Source organism: Drosophila miranda (assembly GCF_003369915.1).
Source record: "Drosophila miranda strain MSH22 chromosome Y unlocalized genomic scaffold, D.miranda_PacBio2.1 Contig_Y2_pilon, whole genome shotgun sequence".
Lineage (NCBI taxonomy): Eukaryota > Metazoa > Arthropoda > Insecta > Diptera > Drosophilidae > Drosophila > Drosophila miranda.
The window spans coordinates 12,337,971-12,353,743 of NW_022881614.1; the positions used below are offsets into that span (position 1 = coordinate 12,337,971).

The 15,773-nt window shown below is 42.2% G+C and overlaps 1 protein-coding gene across 5 annotated transcripts; it reads right to left on the reverse strand.

The window, feature by feature from the left end:
* Positions 1-537: 537 nt before the first annotated feature.
* LOC117192389 (TGF-beta receptor type-1-like) lies at positions 538-15,130 on the reverse strand. 5 transcript variants are annotated; one of them, XM_033397062.1, is made up of 6 exons: positions 10,635-11,670; positions 4,100-4,330; positions 3,790-4,023; positions 3,205-3,728; positions 2,971-3,141; positions 538-1,823 (listed from the first exon to the last, which is right to left on the reverse strand). In XM_033397062.1, the coding sequence occupies exons 1-6, from the start codon at positions 10,654-10,656 to the stop codon at positions 1,818-1,820; spliced, it is 1,188 nt and encodes a 395-aa protein (XP_033252953.1). In that variant the 5' UTR covers positions 10,657-11,670; the 3' UTR covers positions 538-1,817. The 5 variants fall into 5 exon arrangements, with proteins under 5 accessions (XP_033252953.1, XP_033252952.1, XP_033252955.1 ...); XM_033397061.1 differs by lacking the exon at positions 10,635-11,670 and adding an exon at positions 14,197-15,130 and having other exon boundaries at positions 538-3,141; XM_033397064.1 differs by having other exon boundaries at positions 538-3,141; positions 11,502-11,678.
* Between the last annotated feature and the right edge of the window lie 643 nt (positions 15,131-15,773).

Genomic DNA, 15,773 nt, shown 5'->3' on the forward strand with positions numbered 1-15,773 from the left:
AACATACATATGTACGTGGAATACGTATGGAATTGGAATTGTTTTAAATAATATTTATGAACAAATTGTCCATTTATTCTGTCAAATGAAGCATGTCTTATTCTTATTCTTATAAACAGGGCTCCTGCCAATAGTTAAGACTATGGTATACCCTTGACTTGGAAGCTTACTAGCTATTGGAGTTCGGGGGTTGTTTCATTCATCGACCCGACTCGACTCAACGCGGAGCGACCATTAATTCTGGTTCCATGGGATCGCTTCAGAGCGACAATCCAGGCTGAAATTTAAATAAAATGTTTCCACCCGAGTGGCAAAGTATGAATAATGCAGGCAGCCCTCCACGAAATTCTCTCCTTTTCGTTCAGATGTTTTCATATGCAAATCACTCACAGAAACCGAGGGGCCCAAAGACCATACTGGGGAGCGCACATGGCAAAACACAAATAATAATAATACAATTAATTAAGTAAAAGTACTTTGGGGAAAAATTGCGAATGAGTGAAAAACGTTTGGCGTTCTTTTACAAATATTTTCAGATTGTTTTATTTTTGTATTTTATTTAAAGTGCCAGTAAAAACGCAGCTTAAAGCTAAAAGTTAGACTCTGTTTACACTTTCAACGCTTTTGTTTTTAACATTACACCCAAGTAAATCCATCCTCCTCTCTTCTCTCTTTCTATATCTCTCACGATCCAGTTCAATTACGATAAATACACATTACAAACGCTTCCGCTCATTCACTTATGGCCGAGACAATTTTCGATTACTTGAGCCTAATATAAAGTCGTATAACGTCAAGGTTCTCCGTTTTTACCAAAAATTAATGTTTGTTTGCAAGAAAAATAGGATTTTTTTGTTAGTTTTATTTCTCCTTTTCGTTTCACATTTTTGCGCATGGTTCAAGTTTTTTGTGTAGGTTTCTTTTCGTTTTCAATGGAAATTGTTTTTGGTTTGGATCAAAGGTTGGGGTGGAACGGTAGGAAGAACACCCATCGGAGGTTGTTTATCTTATGGATTTGTCTCTTGAAAAAAACTCTCGGCCTAAACTTAGCCTAGAACACAGTTAAACATTTAGCATTTAACACGATCCATTAAATTGTTTCTCGTTTTATGTGTTTGACTCGCACGCACAGACTCCACGGACTATTTACAGATTTTACAATTACAGGAATTAGAGTTTTAAAAACTAAATATATGTATGCATCGTATTTTATAATGTATGCACGTGTTTTGTATAAAGGCTAGAAATATGTGGTTTTGTTTAGACCGGACTGGATGGTTCGTACAGGAAATTAATATATGTAGGAAATAAAATTTAGCAGGCCAAAAATGTAACAAAAGTTTAATATATACGAGTAGTTTCTAAAATAGAATCATAATTCTAGTTACAATCTTGCATGCAAGATCCGTACAAATGCTTAGTGGTACATAGCTTACATCGAAATTATTTAATGTTTAAATTAATGATTACGTTAATCTCTCAGCTTGTGTTGGTGTCTGTGTGGATTGTATGCGGGGGTTTCAGGAATCATTTCGTATATAGAAACTACTATTGCATTCTCGTAGAGATTTGGTTATGGACTCTTTCAGCTTTATGGCATTATGGGGGAAATAAAACGCTCGGCTATGTTAAACATATTCTAGAACACGCAAAACTCTGTTTACAGACTTAGACTATGGGCTTAGGTGATTCCATGAAACATCGAGTTCCTTACAATTTGCAATTGAAGCAAAAATAGTTCACATTTAATATACAAATACGTATGACTATATACTTTTGTAATGTTCAATTAGTTTCGTTTACTTTGCTTTCTCTTTTTATGACTACAAAAAAATAGGAAAACAAGCTTTGGTTATAACAGAAAAAGAAATCAAATAGATTATAGTTAAACGGCTACGTTAATGGATCTGATGCAACTGGGATGTAGAGGTGATGTAACAAAACTAATGACCATGAGGCGTGAATGAAGAAGCAAACCATTGAAGCTCTGATCCAGGATTTTGGATACACCAAGCGATATATGCATATGTTTGTGTGATACATTTAGCTTGGGAGGCGCACACAGCAAAGCAATAGCTTTGGGGCGCGGCAGGCTTAGCGTGAGCAGGTGGCGCACCTTTACGATTTGTATGTTTAAATTTTACTTTTACTTGAAGATTTCCTGCGTTTGGTCAACAATTCTGTTGGTCTACGCCTAAATTGGTTGATTCCCGCCCCCCCATCGCTGTTCCTGTTATCTTTGTCGATTCCATATATATTTCATAATGTGAAGTCGAAAAGTGCATGCAGTTCGGATCTACTGTATTTTCTGTATTCAATTTACTTTGATAATATACGCAATTATGTATCTCTCACTGATTTCCACTGCTGTTCAGTCTTGGCAAAGTCTTTTACTGTATTTTTTCGTTCGTTTGTTGTATCGTCTCGTTTTTGAAACAAGGTTTATAAAAAATATATTTACGATGTTGGTATCTTTTGTGGGTATAGTGGGTATGTATGTATATCTAGGCCCTAATTGGTGGCACTAATGGCAGTGCGGCAGTTTCCTCTGGAGCGCCGCTTTGCTCACGCAGCCCCAATATAAGTAAATCTCAGCGGAAATGTCAACGAAAGCTATGTACAATTGTCGGGTCGGTCGGGGATGGTGGGTGGGAAAACTCAAAACGGCAAAAAACAAAGCAAAGCAAAGCAATGAAATCCCGCAGGATCAATTAGCACTTAATATTTACAGCTTTCTTTGTATTTCTGTTCTCTTAACGGGTTGCTGGATCTGCTTCGCAGGCGCTGTCACGACATTTAAGGTCACGCGGGGCCAGGTTACAGGTTACAGGTTACTGCTGCATGGAGTAGACACACGTACACACACACATACACACACACACACACACACGCACTCGTATGTACAGACACTCTCTTTCCACTGGGCGGGCACTGAAGCTACTGGAACTAAAGCCACAATCATTTCTTTACCTTGTCCTCCACACTGATACTTGCGAGGGTCTTCTTGATTCGCAGTGCAGTGAGACGCGCCACAGGATTCGGATACCAGCACTCCTTCATGACCTTGGCCATGTTGTGGAGCACATCGGAGGCGTGCCAACGATTCGGTATATTGGGGCGACTCTTCTCAATGCAAACGACCTGCATAGGGGTAAATATATTCGATTAATTTTTAATTTAGATATGTTAAAGCGAAATGGTCACCTTCTTCATCTCCTCAATGCTGGGATCCGGCTGCACGGCATCATAGTACGGCAACTGGTACTCATCGTAGATCATACCCATGTTGCAGCGCCGTGCAATCTCCCAGAGGATCAGGCCAAAGGCATACACGTCCGCCCGCTTGTACGAGTCAAAGTGCTGGGCATTCATGCTCTCGTCCAGCACCTCCGGGGCCATGTAGCGCTTAGTTCCAACCCGATGTGTAGATGGTATATCCACCGAATCGTCCTTCTCCACATGGCGCACCGCAAGTCCCAGGTCACCGATGGCGCAGCTTAGATTCGATTTGACCAGTATGTTCTTGGACTTGAGATCGCGATGGGCGATGGCGGGCTTGCCGCGGGTGCCCACAATGTCCATGTGCAGATGCGCCAAGCCAGTGGCGATACTCAGCGACATGTTCAGCATTGTGTTGGTGTCCACCGTGTGCGTAGTCAGATAGTCGAATAGCGATCCGTTCTCATGGTAGTCCGTGACTAGCCATAGCTGGGTCCAAGTGCCGTTGTCTGCGAGGGGAAATGTGGAAGGAGGATTATCATTTCCCATGACTCTTGCTCGAAGGCTCACCCTTGTTGTCCGCTGCAATGAAGCCCAGAATGTTCTCGTGTCGGAGCATTACCGTCTGATAGATTTCGGCCTCGCGGAACCAAGAGCACTCCTCGCGACTGGAAAAGATCTTTACGGCCACATTCTCACCGCGCCAACGCCCACGCCAGACCTCTCCGAAGCGTCCCTTGCCAATCACGTGACAGAGCTGCACCTGGCGTGCGATGGAGCGTTGTACCAAAAGCGGCAGACCAGCTGATGGAAGGTTCAAGATTCAAGAAATTAGTATGCAGCGCGATAGAGCGTAGAGTGCTATACTATTGGAACTCACCCGAACCGGAACCAGATGTGGTCATCTCAATGATGTCGTGTATGGTGGTCTTGCCATTCAGTATGGGATCGTAGACGGAGTCTTCCTTGGCGAAGGGTCTGCCGCTGGCCAAGCGCTTGCGTCGCTGGCAGCAGTACCAGAAGGTCGTTCCCGTCACACAAATGATGAGGGTCGCACACACAATGATCCCGACCAGTTCCCAGCTGTTGAGAGTGCGTTCCGGCATAAAGTCTAATCGGAATCAAATGCAGTTGAGTGTTAGGGGAATCAGACGAACGTACATAGCGATAGGTGTATGAAATCAATGAAAAATTAAATACGGATACGAATAGAATGCAGATTAAAGGGAGGGCATGCAAAAAGCCATTGACCGTTAGATGTGCATGATAAACGTAACAGTAAAACGGGGTGCAAAACGAAACGAAACAGAACGAAAGAAACCAAGCGGCAAGTCGAAGTGCGGGCATTGATTAGCGTAACTTTGTTAGTGATTAGTAGTAGAACTAATATTAGTCATACGATATACATACATACATAAATACCTGCACATGAATTTCACGAGTTATGTACAAACACCGTACTCTTTTCGGCGCAGTTTTAATGTCTACTCCAACACACAAAAATTACACAAGTAAAATAGCGAAGATAACGCTTCGTATTTTCCGGCTTTCCACAGAAATGAATACAAAAGAGAATCAGTCTAAAGCCGAACCCGAAGCTGAACCCAAATCGAGATGTGTACTCTACAGACAAAAACGAGCACACAAGCCCCACCGAACATTCACAAAAGTGCGATGTAAATGATAAAAATAAACAACGAAGAACGGAACGATATGATGAACGAGAAAAATAACGCAATGGAAGTACATATTCGTTGATCAAGATGGTACTATATACATATGTATGTACATTAAAATATTAAGAAAACTAATATTAATACATTTGTGTTGAGCCAATTTTGTTGGATTTATCATTTTTTTACATTAATTAAGATTTGTATAATTACAAAAGTCACAACTAAGGAACAACTTATTTAAGGGTATAAATATAAAGACAGACAAAAAACTGCAGACGAGACAAAAATGCGGTCATTAATGAATTAAATGAGCGAGCTTTGACTTCGACTGCGACGGCGACGGCAACGACGACGCCGACTGCAACTGCAGCTTTGTCGGAGCTGCAATGCACATGAATGAATGAATGAGCAAACTGCGAAAAGAGAACACCTAGACAGACAGTCGACACACTCACACACACACACACATATGAACATCGACACAGGCACAGACAGTGGGTGGGTGGACGAGAAAGAGACGGGTAGATAAAGCTCGCAACTGCGACGACTTCCTTAAATTCTTCTTCTCCTGTACTCGCTGCTGCTGTTGGAGTACAGCCCTTGAGAGATGTTTGTTCTTGTTGCAGTCTGCTTTTGCTTGCTTCCTTTTTTAATGCGTTTTGGCAAAGCACCCAAGAGAGGCTCAACGATTGAAAAAAATTGTTAATTCCACAAGATTGAAACACTATGCTACTATTACCGCAAATATACATAAATACATATGTACGTACGTGTATGTAATTATGTTTCTTATAGGATCGATGGTTCCGCAAGGGTATGAAAAGCTTCGGCTAACGGCTTCACTTTTTGTTGAATGCGTTTTTAATAAGTCAATATGCACGATGGTGATTCAAAAGGTCAGCAGACAGCAACAAAACGCAGAAAAACATCGCGCAGACACAGTCTGACAGTTGAGAGGTCGCTGTTGATGAAAATGATGACGGGGTGGTGGAGTAGCCGAGGCCACAAAACAGGACAACAACTGGGCTGGCTGGGATACAAGCAGCATTGGGCTCGTGGAGCGTGTGTGTGCGTGTGCGTACGTGTTAGTCAGGTATACAAATGCGTGAGTGAGCGTATAGTTGTAGTCACAAAAATAGGAGTGCTGTAGCATTTATTTGTTCTCTCTTTTAATGTACATATTTTTGAATAAACTCCCATTATTTTAACCACAACTGCCTCCATACATATTTACACGTAAATACATACATACATATAGATAAATATGTAGGTGTGTGTGTGTGTGTGTTCCTGGAAGCTTCAGCTTGTAGAACCAAAGGGGTCAATTGACCCCTCTCGAACTAGTTCTGCGCTGTTTACCGCGAAACTAGCTACGCAACTAGTTACGCGGGAAGCGAACGCGGACCAGGTCTTCGTCGACTACAATGTACTAGTTCTGCAACTAGTTACGCGGGAAGCGAACGCGGACCAGGTCTTCGTCGACTACAATGTACTAGTTCTGCAACTAGTTACGCGGGAAGCGAACGCGGACCAGTCGAAAAAGAACCGAAAAACGAAGCCGCCTTCGGTTTGTTTTTGAAGGCGGCAAATAACCGCAATTCCGTGGAGTTACAGTGGCCACTCAGCTAGTTTTTACCGAGCCACGACATGCAATAAGCACCGAAATGGTAAGTTAATCGTGATATTTTACTGTAGTTGCGCTCGTGGAATGAAAGAGACAAGAATTTACACAAACAAAATGCATTTTTTTTCCTCGTTTGCTTTATGCGTTGATTTTGTTCACTTCTGTACAACATCTAATCGCTGGAAGAGTCTTTTGTGTAAACATTTATTAAAAAAGTGGAAAAGAATTAATAAATAAATCAAATTAATATAAACAGGTACGTGAAAATATATATTATATATTTCAAATAAAATGATGAGCAAAACGCATTTGCGTAGACTCCGTAAGAGTGAAAGGGAAGCTAACATTGCAAAGTTAGCGTTGTGCAGGAAAGATAACAGATAACAGCAATGAAATCGATTCTCCTGCCAGCTGGCGTTTTGAGCGGCTTAAACTTTATTTTGAGTGAGGAAATTGTTCTAGCCTATAACGTCGATGGGGTCCAAGGGAAGAAGGCCCTTAGGACCCACAAAGAATTTTTTGCAGCTTTGCTAGGTAAAATACCATTTACACTTCTAGAGATTTAAAAATTTTTCATATAAATTAAAACAAATATTAATTACAGAATGTATTCCGCCTGGCGATGAGCCCCCCGAAAACACTGTGCGGAAGGCAATGCAAAGGATGAAGAAAATGGTGTTTAAGAAGAAGTGTCTAGCCAAAAACCAGGAGTAGGCTAAGCATCATATAATTAAAAATTATTCGTTATAATGAAAGACATTGTGTTTTTATTTTTGTATTATTCCAGACTGACAGATTGACTACTACCAATAGTCAGTTCGGAACTAGTTACTGGTAACTAGGTCAGAGCTAGCTACAGGTAATCGAAGGGTAGTCGAGTGGGGAACTAGTTGCTGGCTTTCTACTGGTAACTAGTGAGCAACTAGCTACGGGTAATCGAAGGGTAATCGAGCGGGAACCAGGGGTGGTTCCGCCCTAGGAAATGCATGTGTTAAATTCTCCGCTGAAATACATTGCGGGTAATCGATCTGGAACCAGGGAGGTGAGAATGGTAGCTAGTGCGGCACCAGTGCGGAACTAGTTGCCTGGTACTAGAGGGTTTCTTATGTATACGTGCGTTACTTTTTTTTTATACCCGATACTCAAAATGAGTATTGGGGTATATTAGATTTGTGGTAAAAGTGGATGTGTGTAACGCCCAGAAGGAATCGTTTCCGACCCCATAAAGTATATATATTCTTGATCAGCATCAATAGCCGAGTCGATTGTCCGTCCGTCCGTCTGTCCGTCTGTCCGTCCCCTTCAGCGCCTAGTGCTCAAAGACTATAAGAGCTAGAGCAACGATGTTTTGGATCCAGACTTCTGTGATATGTCACTGCTACAAAAATATTTCAAAACTTCGCCCCGCCCACTTCCGCCCCCACAAAGGACGAAAATCTGTGGCATCCACAGTTTTAAAGATATGAGAAAACGAAAAACGTAGAATTGTAGAGAATGACCATATCTTTAAGACTGCGGAATCTGAATTTTATCGTATTATTATTATAGTCAGCATCAAGAAAACAATTTCATTTTTTCTCGCCCTGTCTCTCTCTAACACACACGTAGCATAGGCGGCTTTGCTTAGAGTAAAACATTACCGCCTAGATCTCAGAGACTACAAAAGCTAGAGCAACCAAATTTGGTATCCACACTCCTAATATATCGGACCGAGACGAGTTTGTTTCAAAATTTCGCCACACCCCCCCTTCCGCCCCCGCAAAGGACGAAAATCTGGGGATATTCAAAAATCTCAGAGACTATTCAGGCTAGAGTAACCAAATTTGGTATCCGCACTCCTGTTAGATCTTACTATAAAACGTGTATCTCAAAATTTCGCCCCACCCCCTTCCGCCCACACAAAGGACGAAAATCTGTTGCATCCACAATATTGCACATTCGAGAAAACTAAAAACGCAGAATCATAGATAATGACCATATCTATCAGATTGCTGAATCTGGTTCAGATCAAATCATTTTCATAGCCAATAGGAACAAATCAATTTGCAGTGGCTACGCAGCGCCCGACGTCACGCTCAGACTGATTTTCTGTCTCTCTCGCACGCACTCTTTGTCGTGTCGTTTAATATTAGCGGCGTCTGCCGGAGGAGAGCCATACTGACTTAGTATCGGGTATAACTGTAGAGTTGCGGTCTCCGCAGCAACTCACAACGTTCCCCCTCGTTTGATATGGAAACAAAAGAACGCAATGATGTGCTGCAATGGAAGATAGCGTGGGTGGGTTGGACTGCTTTGATGGAGAATTCAAGACTGCATGGGCATGGACATGGGCATGGGCTGTTGGTGGTTGCTGTGGGGGGCTGATGTTTGGGTGTTTGGTAATTCGGTGGACTGGTGGGTGTGTGGTGGCTGTGCAACTCTCACCTGGTATCGGCCCAGTGTAATTCGCACGCGTATTGCAATAATCATCGGGACAACATTGTGAGGAGACATTCGATGTTCGGAATTTACAGGTGGACGGATCTTGGGGTGGTAATTGGTCTGAGGGCAGGCATCTACGTACATAATATTTAGTATTCTTGTAGTCATAGGCTTTAGTGTGTGGTTCTGCTTCAAGTTGTTGCGTTAGTACTTAAACTAATACTAGTATGGCTTTTAGGGGTTAGCTTTGGATAGTTATAGATTAGAATAGTAAGTTTTTCTTGTTGCGGCTGTAGATGTTGCTTTGTGAAGTTGCGAAGCAGCTTTTGTTGTAGTTTTTGTTGCGTTTTGTTACCACTTACATACTAACTAAATTTTTGTAGCACCTGTTTTTGTTTGTTTTGTTTAATTGCAGAGCATCGTTGTGTGCATCTAACGACGGAAGGGAGGGGGTTATTGTTATATACGCCAAGGGCAGGAGAGGGGTTCGGGTTAGGTGTAGGGATACTCAGCGGCAGCGTCAGGCAGGGGGCTGTGTGTGCACTGTTTGGAGGGTCCACTGGCAAAAAGCAATATCGATTTGTTCTTAAAACGCCAAGAAAAGAAAGGAGAAAAAACTAAGGGAAGGGGTCTTTAATCTATAACCAAACAGCGGGGGACCAATCGAAAATCACATAACCGGGGTCTACCCAATCAGCTCCATAAAAAGAACCTCCACTGTGGCCAAACAGTGTACAAAATACACACTCTGAGAACTGATTACGATTCTTTGAATATTCAGCAAAATCATTTAATAAACATTTGGTGGAAGACCTGCTATCAAATCGATTCTCAATTGATTGTGCAGAAGAATATACGAAATTCAAGAACTAGGACCATAAGCAAATCAACTCCAATAGATTCTAGAGTACAACAAGCTCTAAACAGTAAAGATAAAGTTCTAAAAAAAAGTTCCATCCATCTAGAACCAGCCGAAACTTAAACTTCCATGGGCAAGCGGAGCTCTACTCGAAACGCCCGCTAACCAGTGTATTTAATACAGAACCTTATAAAATCCCTTCCCTGGAAATAGCAAACAAATAAGAATCCCCTATAATAGCTGGAAAGTGAAATATCTACAAACTACAAACAAGATTCGAATTTGCATGCAAAAGTTAAGTGTAATTTATTAAGATAAGGTGTAAGCTCGATTCCGTATACGTATTGTATGTATATTGTGTGTGTGTTTAGACAAAGATAGAAAGATGGAGGGGGAGGGGGAGAGAGAGGGGGAGAGGGAGAGAGAGGGAGGTGGTAAAAACAATATGGGACCAGAAGGCCCGGAAAGCAAACAAGGTGCAAATGGAAATGGAATATATTAATAAACCAAATTTCTGTGCAAACCCTAAACTAAAGGAAATTATAACAAAACCAAAATCATAATCATAATTATACTAGACCAAATCTAAAATAATTAATTTTTCGGATTATTGGATTGGATTACATATTGGATATTTGTTTTTGGTTGCTAGTGTGTTGCTGTTGCTTTTCTATTTGTTGCAGTGCATAATTAGGCAAGGAGTAAATAACAGAGCGAGAGCGAGAGCAAGAGCAAGGGAGAGAGAGACAGAGAGAGAGAGAGTGTGTGCGGTGGCTGTGCAAAAACTAAAGAAAGAAATTGTATTGTATTTGTTGTGATGTTGTTGTGGCTGTACCTGTTTCAAATATCCTCTTCATAATCTCATACTTATTGCAGAAGTCTTCCCTACAACATTTTATCCTAAACGAATCATATTTGATGCGGCTGGTGAGGCACTCCAGCGGCTCCCGGTGCAGTTCGTATTTCAATTCGAGGCAACTAAAGTGTGCCAGTCGAGTGCCGTGGAGTACGGGTACAGGCACAGGCAGAGGTACAGGTACACAGTTACAGGTAAAGTTATCATGGAAGGAGCGAAAACGAGAGGCGAGCGAGGGGCAAACACATTCGACAACAGAGAGAACGGATAAAGAGAAGAGAGAGAGAGAGAAAATATAACAATTAAAACAAATTAGTATTGCTTGGCAATTTGTTGTCGTTTTCGTTGTCGTTGTTGTTGTTTTCTGTTTTTTGTTTTGTTTTTGCCGATGATGATGTAGCGCGCAGCTTCTTTTTTTGTTGCTTTCCTGCTACTGCTGCTTCTGTATTACGTCGCTTGTTGCTAATGGAAATTTCAGTCTGGTTAGTAGCAATAAAAACATTATATTTTATAAGCAAAAACAATATATGTATGTATGAAACTCTAATCGCAGGCTGTTCTCCCATCGGCTTCTGTTTCTCTAGTTGCTTTTTTTATAGCGGGCATTTTTGGATATTAGTAGTGCTCTGCATTTCGGGTTATGATCATTTCAGGAACTTGAACTCAACGAGCATTCGAGGCAAGAAAATACAGTCCAAAGAACGAACGAAAGATCGAACGATGGAACTCTTGAGCGGCGTGCGAGTCAGACAGAAAGAGAGACAGTGAGAGAGAGAGGGAGAGTAGGAGTCGGGCGGGGGGAGAGGGAGTTGGGCGGGAGAGAATCACGTGCACACGCGCACGCACCTTCGAAGGTGGCCGATGGCTGCTGCCGCACGGCATCGTTGTCAGCATCCTCCCATGTGGGCGTGGCCACCGCATAGTACTTGATGACGGGCCGCAGCTGCCGGTTGCAGAAGTCCCGATCGTTGCAACAGGCGTGTCCGCCCCTGCGGGAAGCCGGCTGAGCCGTGGGTCCGCTATTTTATCGTATTATTATTATAGTCAGCATCAAGAAAACAATTTCATTTTTTCTCGCCCTGTCTCTCTCTAACACACACGTAGCATAGGCGGCTTTGTTAATAGTAAAACATTAGCGCCTAGATCTCAGAGACTGCAAAAGCTAGAGCAACCAAATTTGGTATCCACTCTCCTAATATATCGGACCGAGACGAGTTTGTTTCAAAATTTCGCCACACCCCCCCTTCCGCCCCCGCAAAGGACGAAAATCTGGGCATATTCAAAAATCTCAGAGACTATTAAGGCTAGAGTAACCAAATTTGGTATCCGCACTCCTGTTAGATCTTACTATAAAACGTGTATCTCAAAATTTCGCCCCACCCCCTTCCGCCCACACAAAGGTCGAAAATCTGTTGCCTCCACAATATTGCACATTCGAGAAAACTAAAAACGCAGAATCATAGATAATGACCATATCTATCAGATTGCTGAATCTGGATCAGATCAGATCATTTTTATAGCCAATAGGAACAAATCAATTTGCAGTGGCTACGCAGCGCCCGACGTCACGCTCAGACTTATTTTCTGTCTCTCTCGCACGCACTCTTTGTCGTGTCGTTTAATATTAGCGGCGTCTGCCGGAGGAGAGCCATACTGACTTAGTATCGGGTATAACTGTAGAGTTGCGGTCTCCGCAGCAACTCACAACGTTCCCCCTCGTTTGATATGGAAACAAAAGAACGCAATGATGTGGTGCAATGGAAGATAGCGTGGGTGGGTTGGACTGCTTTGATGGAGAATTCAAGACTGCATGGGCATGGACATGGGCATGGGCTGTTGGTGGTTGCTGTGGGGGGCTGATGTTTGGGTGTTTGGTAATTCGGTGGACTGGTGGGTGTGTGGTGGCTGTGCAACTCTCACCTGGTATCGGCCCAGTGTAATTCGCACGCGTATTGCAATAATCATCGGGACAACATTGTGAGGAGACATTCGATGTTCGAAATTTACAGGTGGACGGATCTTGGGGTGGTAATTGGTCTGAGGGCAGGCATCTACGTACATAATATTTAGTATTCTTGTAGTCATAGGCTTTAGTGTGTGGTTCTGCTTCAAGTTGTTGCGTTAGTACTTAAACTAATACTAGTAGGGCTTTTAGGGGTTAGCTTTGGATAGTTATAGATTAGAATAGTAAGTTTTTCTTGTTGCGGCTGTAGATGTTGCTTTGTGCAGTTGCGAAGCAGCTTTTGTTGTAGTTTTTGTTGCGTTTTGTTACCACTTACATACTAACTAAATTTTTGTAGCACCTGTTTTTGTTTGTTTTGTTTAATTGCAGAGCATCGTTGTGTGCATCTAACGACGGAAGGGAGGGGGTTATTGTTATATACGCCAAGGGCAGGAGAGGGGTTCGGGTTAGGTGTAGGCAGCTGCAGCGTCAGGCAGGGGGCTGTGTGTGCACTGTTTGGAGGGTCCACTGGCAAAAAGCAATATCGATTTGTTCTTAAAACGCCAAGAAAAGAAAGGAGAAAAAACTAAGGGAAGGGGTCTTTAATCTATAACCAAACAGCGGGGGACCAATCGAAAATCACATAACCGGGGTCTACCCAATCAGCTCCATAAAAAGAACCTCCACTGTGGCCAAACAGTGTACAAAATACACACTCTGAGAACTGATTACGATTCTTTGAATATTCAGCAAAATCATTTAATAAACATTTGGTGGAAGACCTGCTATCAAATCGATTCTCAATTGATTGTGCAGAAGAATATACGAAATTCAAGAACTAGGACCATAAGCAAATCAACTCCAATAGATTCTAGAGTACAACAAGCTCTAAACAGTAAAGATAAAGTTCTAAAAAAAAGTTCCATCCATCTAGCTCTACTCGAAACGCCCGCTAACCAGTGTATTTAATACAGAACCTTATAAAATCCCTTCCCTGGAAATAGCAAACAAATAAGAATCCCCTATTATAGCTAGAAAGTGAAATATCTACAAACTACAAACATTCGAATTTGCATGAAAAAGTTAAGTGTAATTTATTAAGATAAGGTGTAAGCTCGATTCCGTATACGTATTGTATGTATATTGTGTGTGTGTTTAGACAAAGATAGAAAGATGGAGGGGGAGGGGGAGAGAGAGGGAGGTGGTAAAAACAATATGGGACCAGAAGGCCCGGAAAGCAAACAAGGTGCAAATGGAAATGGAAAATATTAATAAACCAAATTTCTGTGCAAACCCTAAACTAAAGAAAATTATAACAAAACCAAAATCATAATCATAATTATACTAGACCAAATCTAAAATAATTAATTTTTCGGATTATTGGATTGGATTACATATTGGATATTTGTTTTTGGTTGCTAGTGTGTTGCTGTTGCTTTTCTATTTGTTGCAGTGCATAATTAGGCAAGGAGTAAATAACAGAGCGAGAGCAAGAGCAAGGGAGAGAGAGACAGAGAGAGAGAGAGTGTGTGCGGTGGCTGTGCAAAAACTAAAGAAAGAAATTGTATTGTATTTGTTGTGATGTTGTTGTGGCTGTACCTGTTTCAAATATCCTCTTCATAATCTCATTCTTATTGCAGAAGTCTTCCCTACAACATTTTATCCTAAACGAATCATATTTGATGCGGCTGGTGAGGCACTCCAGCGGCTCCCGGTGCAGTTCGTATTTCAATTCGAGGCAACTAAAGTGTGCCAGTCGAGTGCCGTGGAGTACGGGTACAGGCACAGGCAGAGGTACAGGTACACAGTTACAGGTACAGTTATCATGGAAGGAGCGAAAACGAGAGGCGAGCGAGGGGCAAACACATTCGACAACAGAGAGAACGGATAAAGAGAAGAGAGAGAGAGAGAAAATATAACAATTAAAACAAATTAGTATTGCTTGGCAATTTGTTGTCGTTTTCGTTGTCGTTGTTGTTGTTTTCTGTTTTCTGTTTTGTTTTTGCCGATGATGACGTAGCGCGCAGCTTCTTTTTTTGTTGCTTTGCTGCTACTGCTGCTTCTGTATTACGTCGCTTGTTGCTAATGGAAATTTCAGTCTGGTTAGTAGCAATAAAAACATTATAATTATAAGCAAAAACAATATATGTATGAAACTCTAATCGCAGGCTGTTCTCCCATCGGCTCCTGTTTCTCTAGTTGCTTTTTTTATAGTGGGCTTTTTTGTATATTAGTAGTGCTCTGCATTTCGGGTTATGATCATTTCAGGAACTTGAACTCAACGAGCATTCGAGGCAAGAAAATACAGTCCAAAGAACGAACGAAAGATCGAACGATGGAACTCTTGAGCGGCGTGCGAGTCAGACAGAAAGAGAGACAGTGAGAGAGAGAGAGAGAGAGGGAGAGTAGGAGTCGGGCGGTGATGATGGGCCGCAGCTGCCGGTTGCAGAAGTCCCGATCGTTGCAACAGGCGTGTCCGCCCCTGCGGGCAGCCGGCTGAGCCGTGGGTCCGCTATTTTATCGTATTATTATTATAGCCAGCATCAAGAAAACAATTTCATTTTTTCTCGCCCTGTCTCTCTCTAACACACACGTAGCATAGGCGGCTTTGCTTAGAGTAAAACATTAGCGCCAAGATCTCAGAGACTACAAAAGCTAGAGCAACCAAATTTGGTATCCACACTCCTAATATATCGGACTGAGACGAGTTTGTTTCAAAATTTCGCCACACCCCCCCTTCCGCCCCCGCAAAGGACGAAAATCTGGGCATATTCAAAAATCTCAGAGACTATTAAGGCTAGAGTAACCAAATTTGGTATCCGCACTCCTGTTAGATCTTACTATAAAACGTGTATCTCAAAATTTCGCCCCACCCCCTTCCGCCCACACAAAGGTCGAAAATCTGTTGCATCCACAATATTGCACATTCGAGAAAACTAAAAACGCAGAATCATAGATAATGACCATATCTATCAGATTGCTGAATCTGGATCAGATCAGATCATTTTTATAGCCAATAGGAACAAATCAATTTGCAGTGGCTACGCAGCGCCCGACGTCACGCTCAGACTGATTTTCTGTCTCTCTCGCACGCACTCTTTGTCGTGTCGTTTAATATTAGCGGCGTCTGCCGGAGGAGAGCCATACTGACTTAGTATCGGGTATAACTGTAGAGT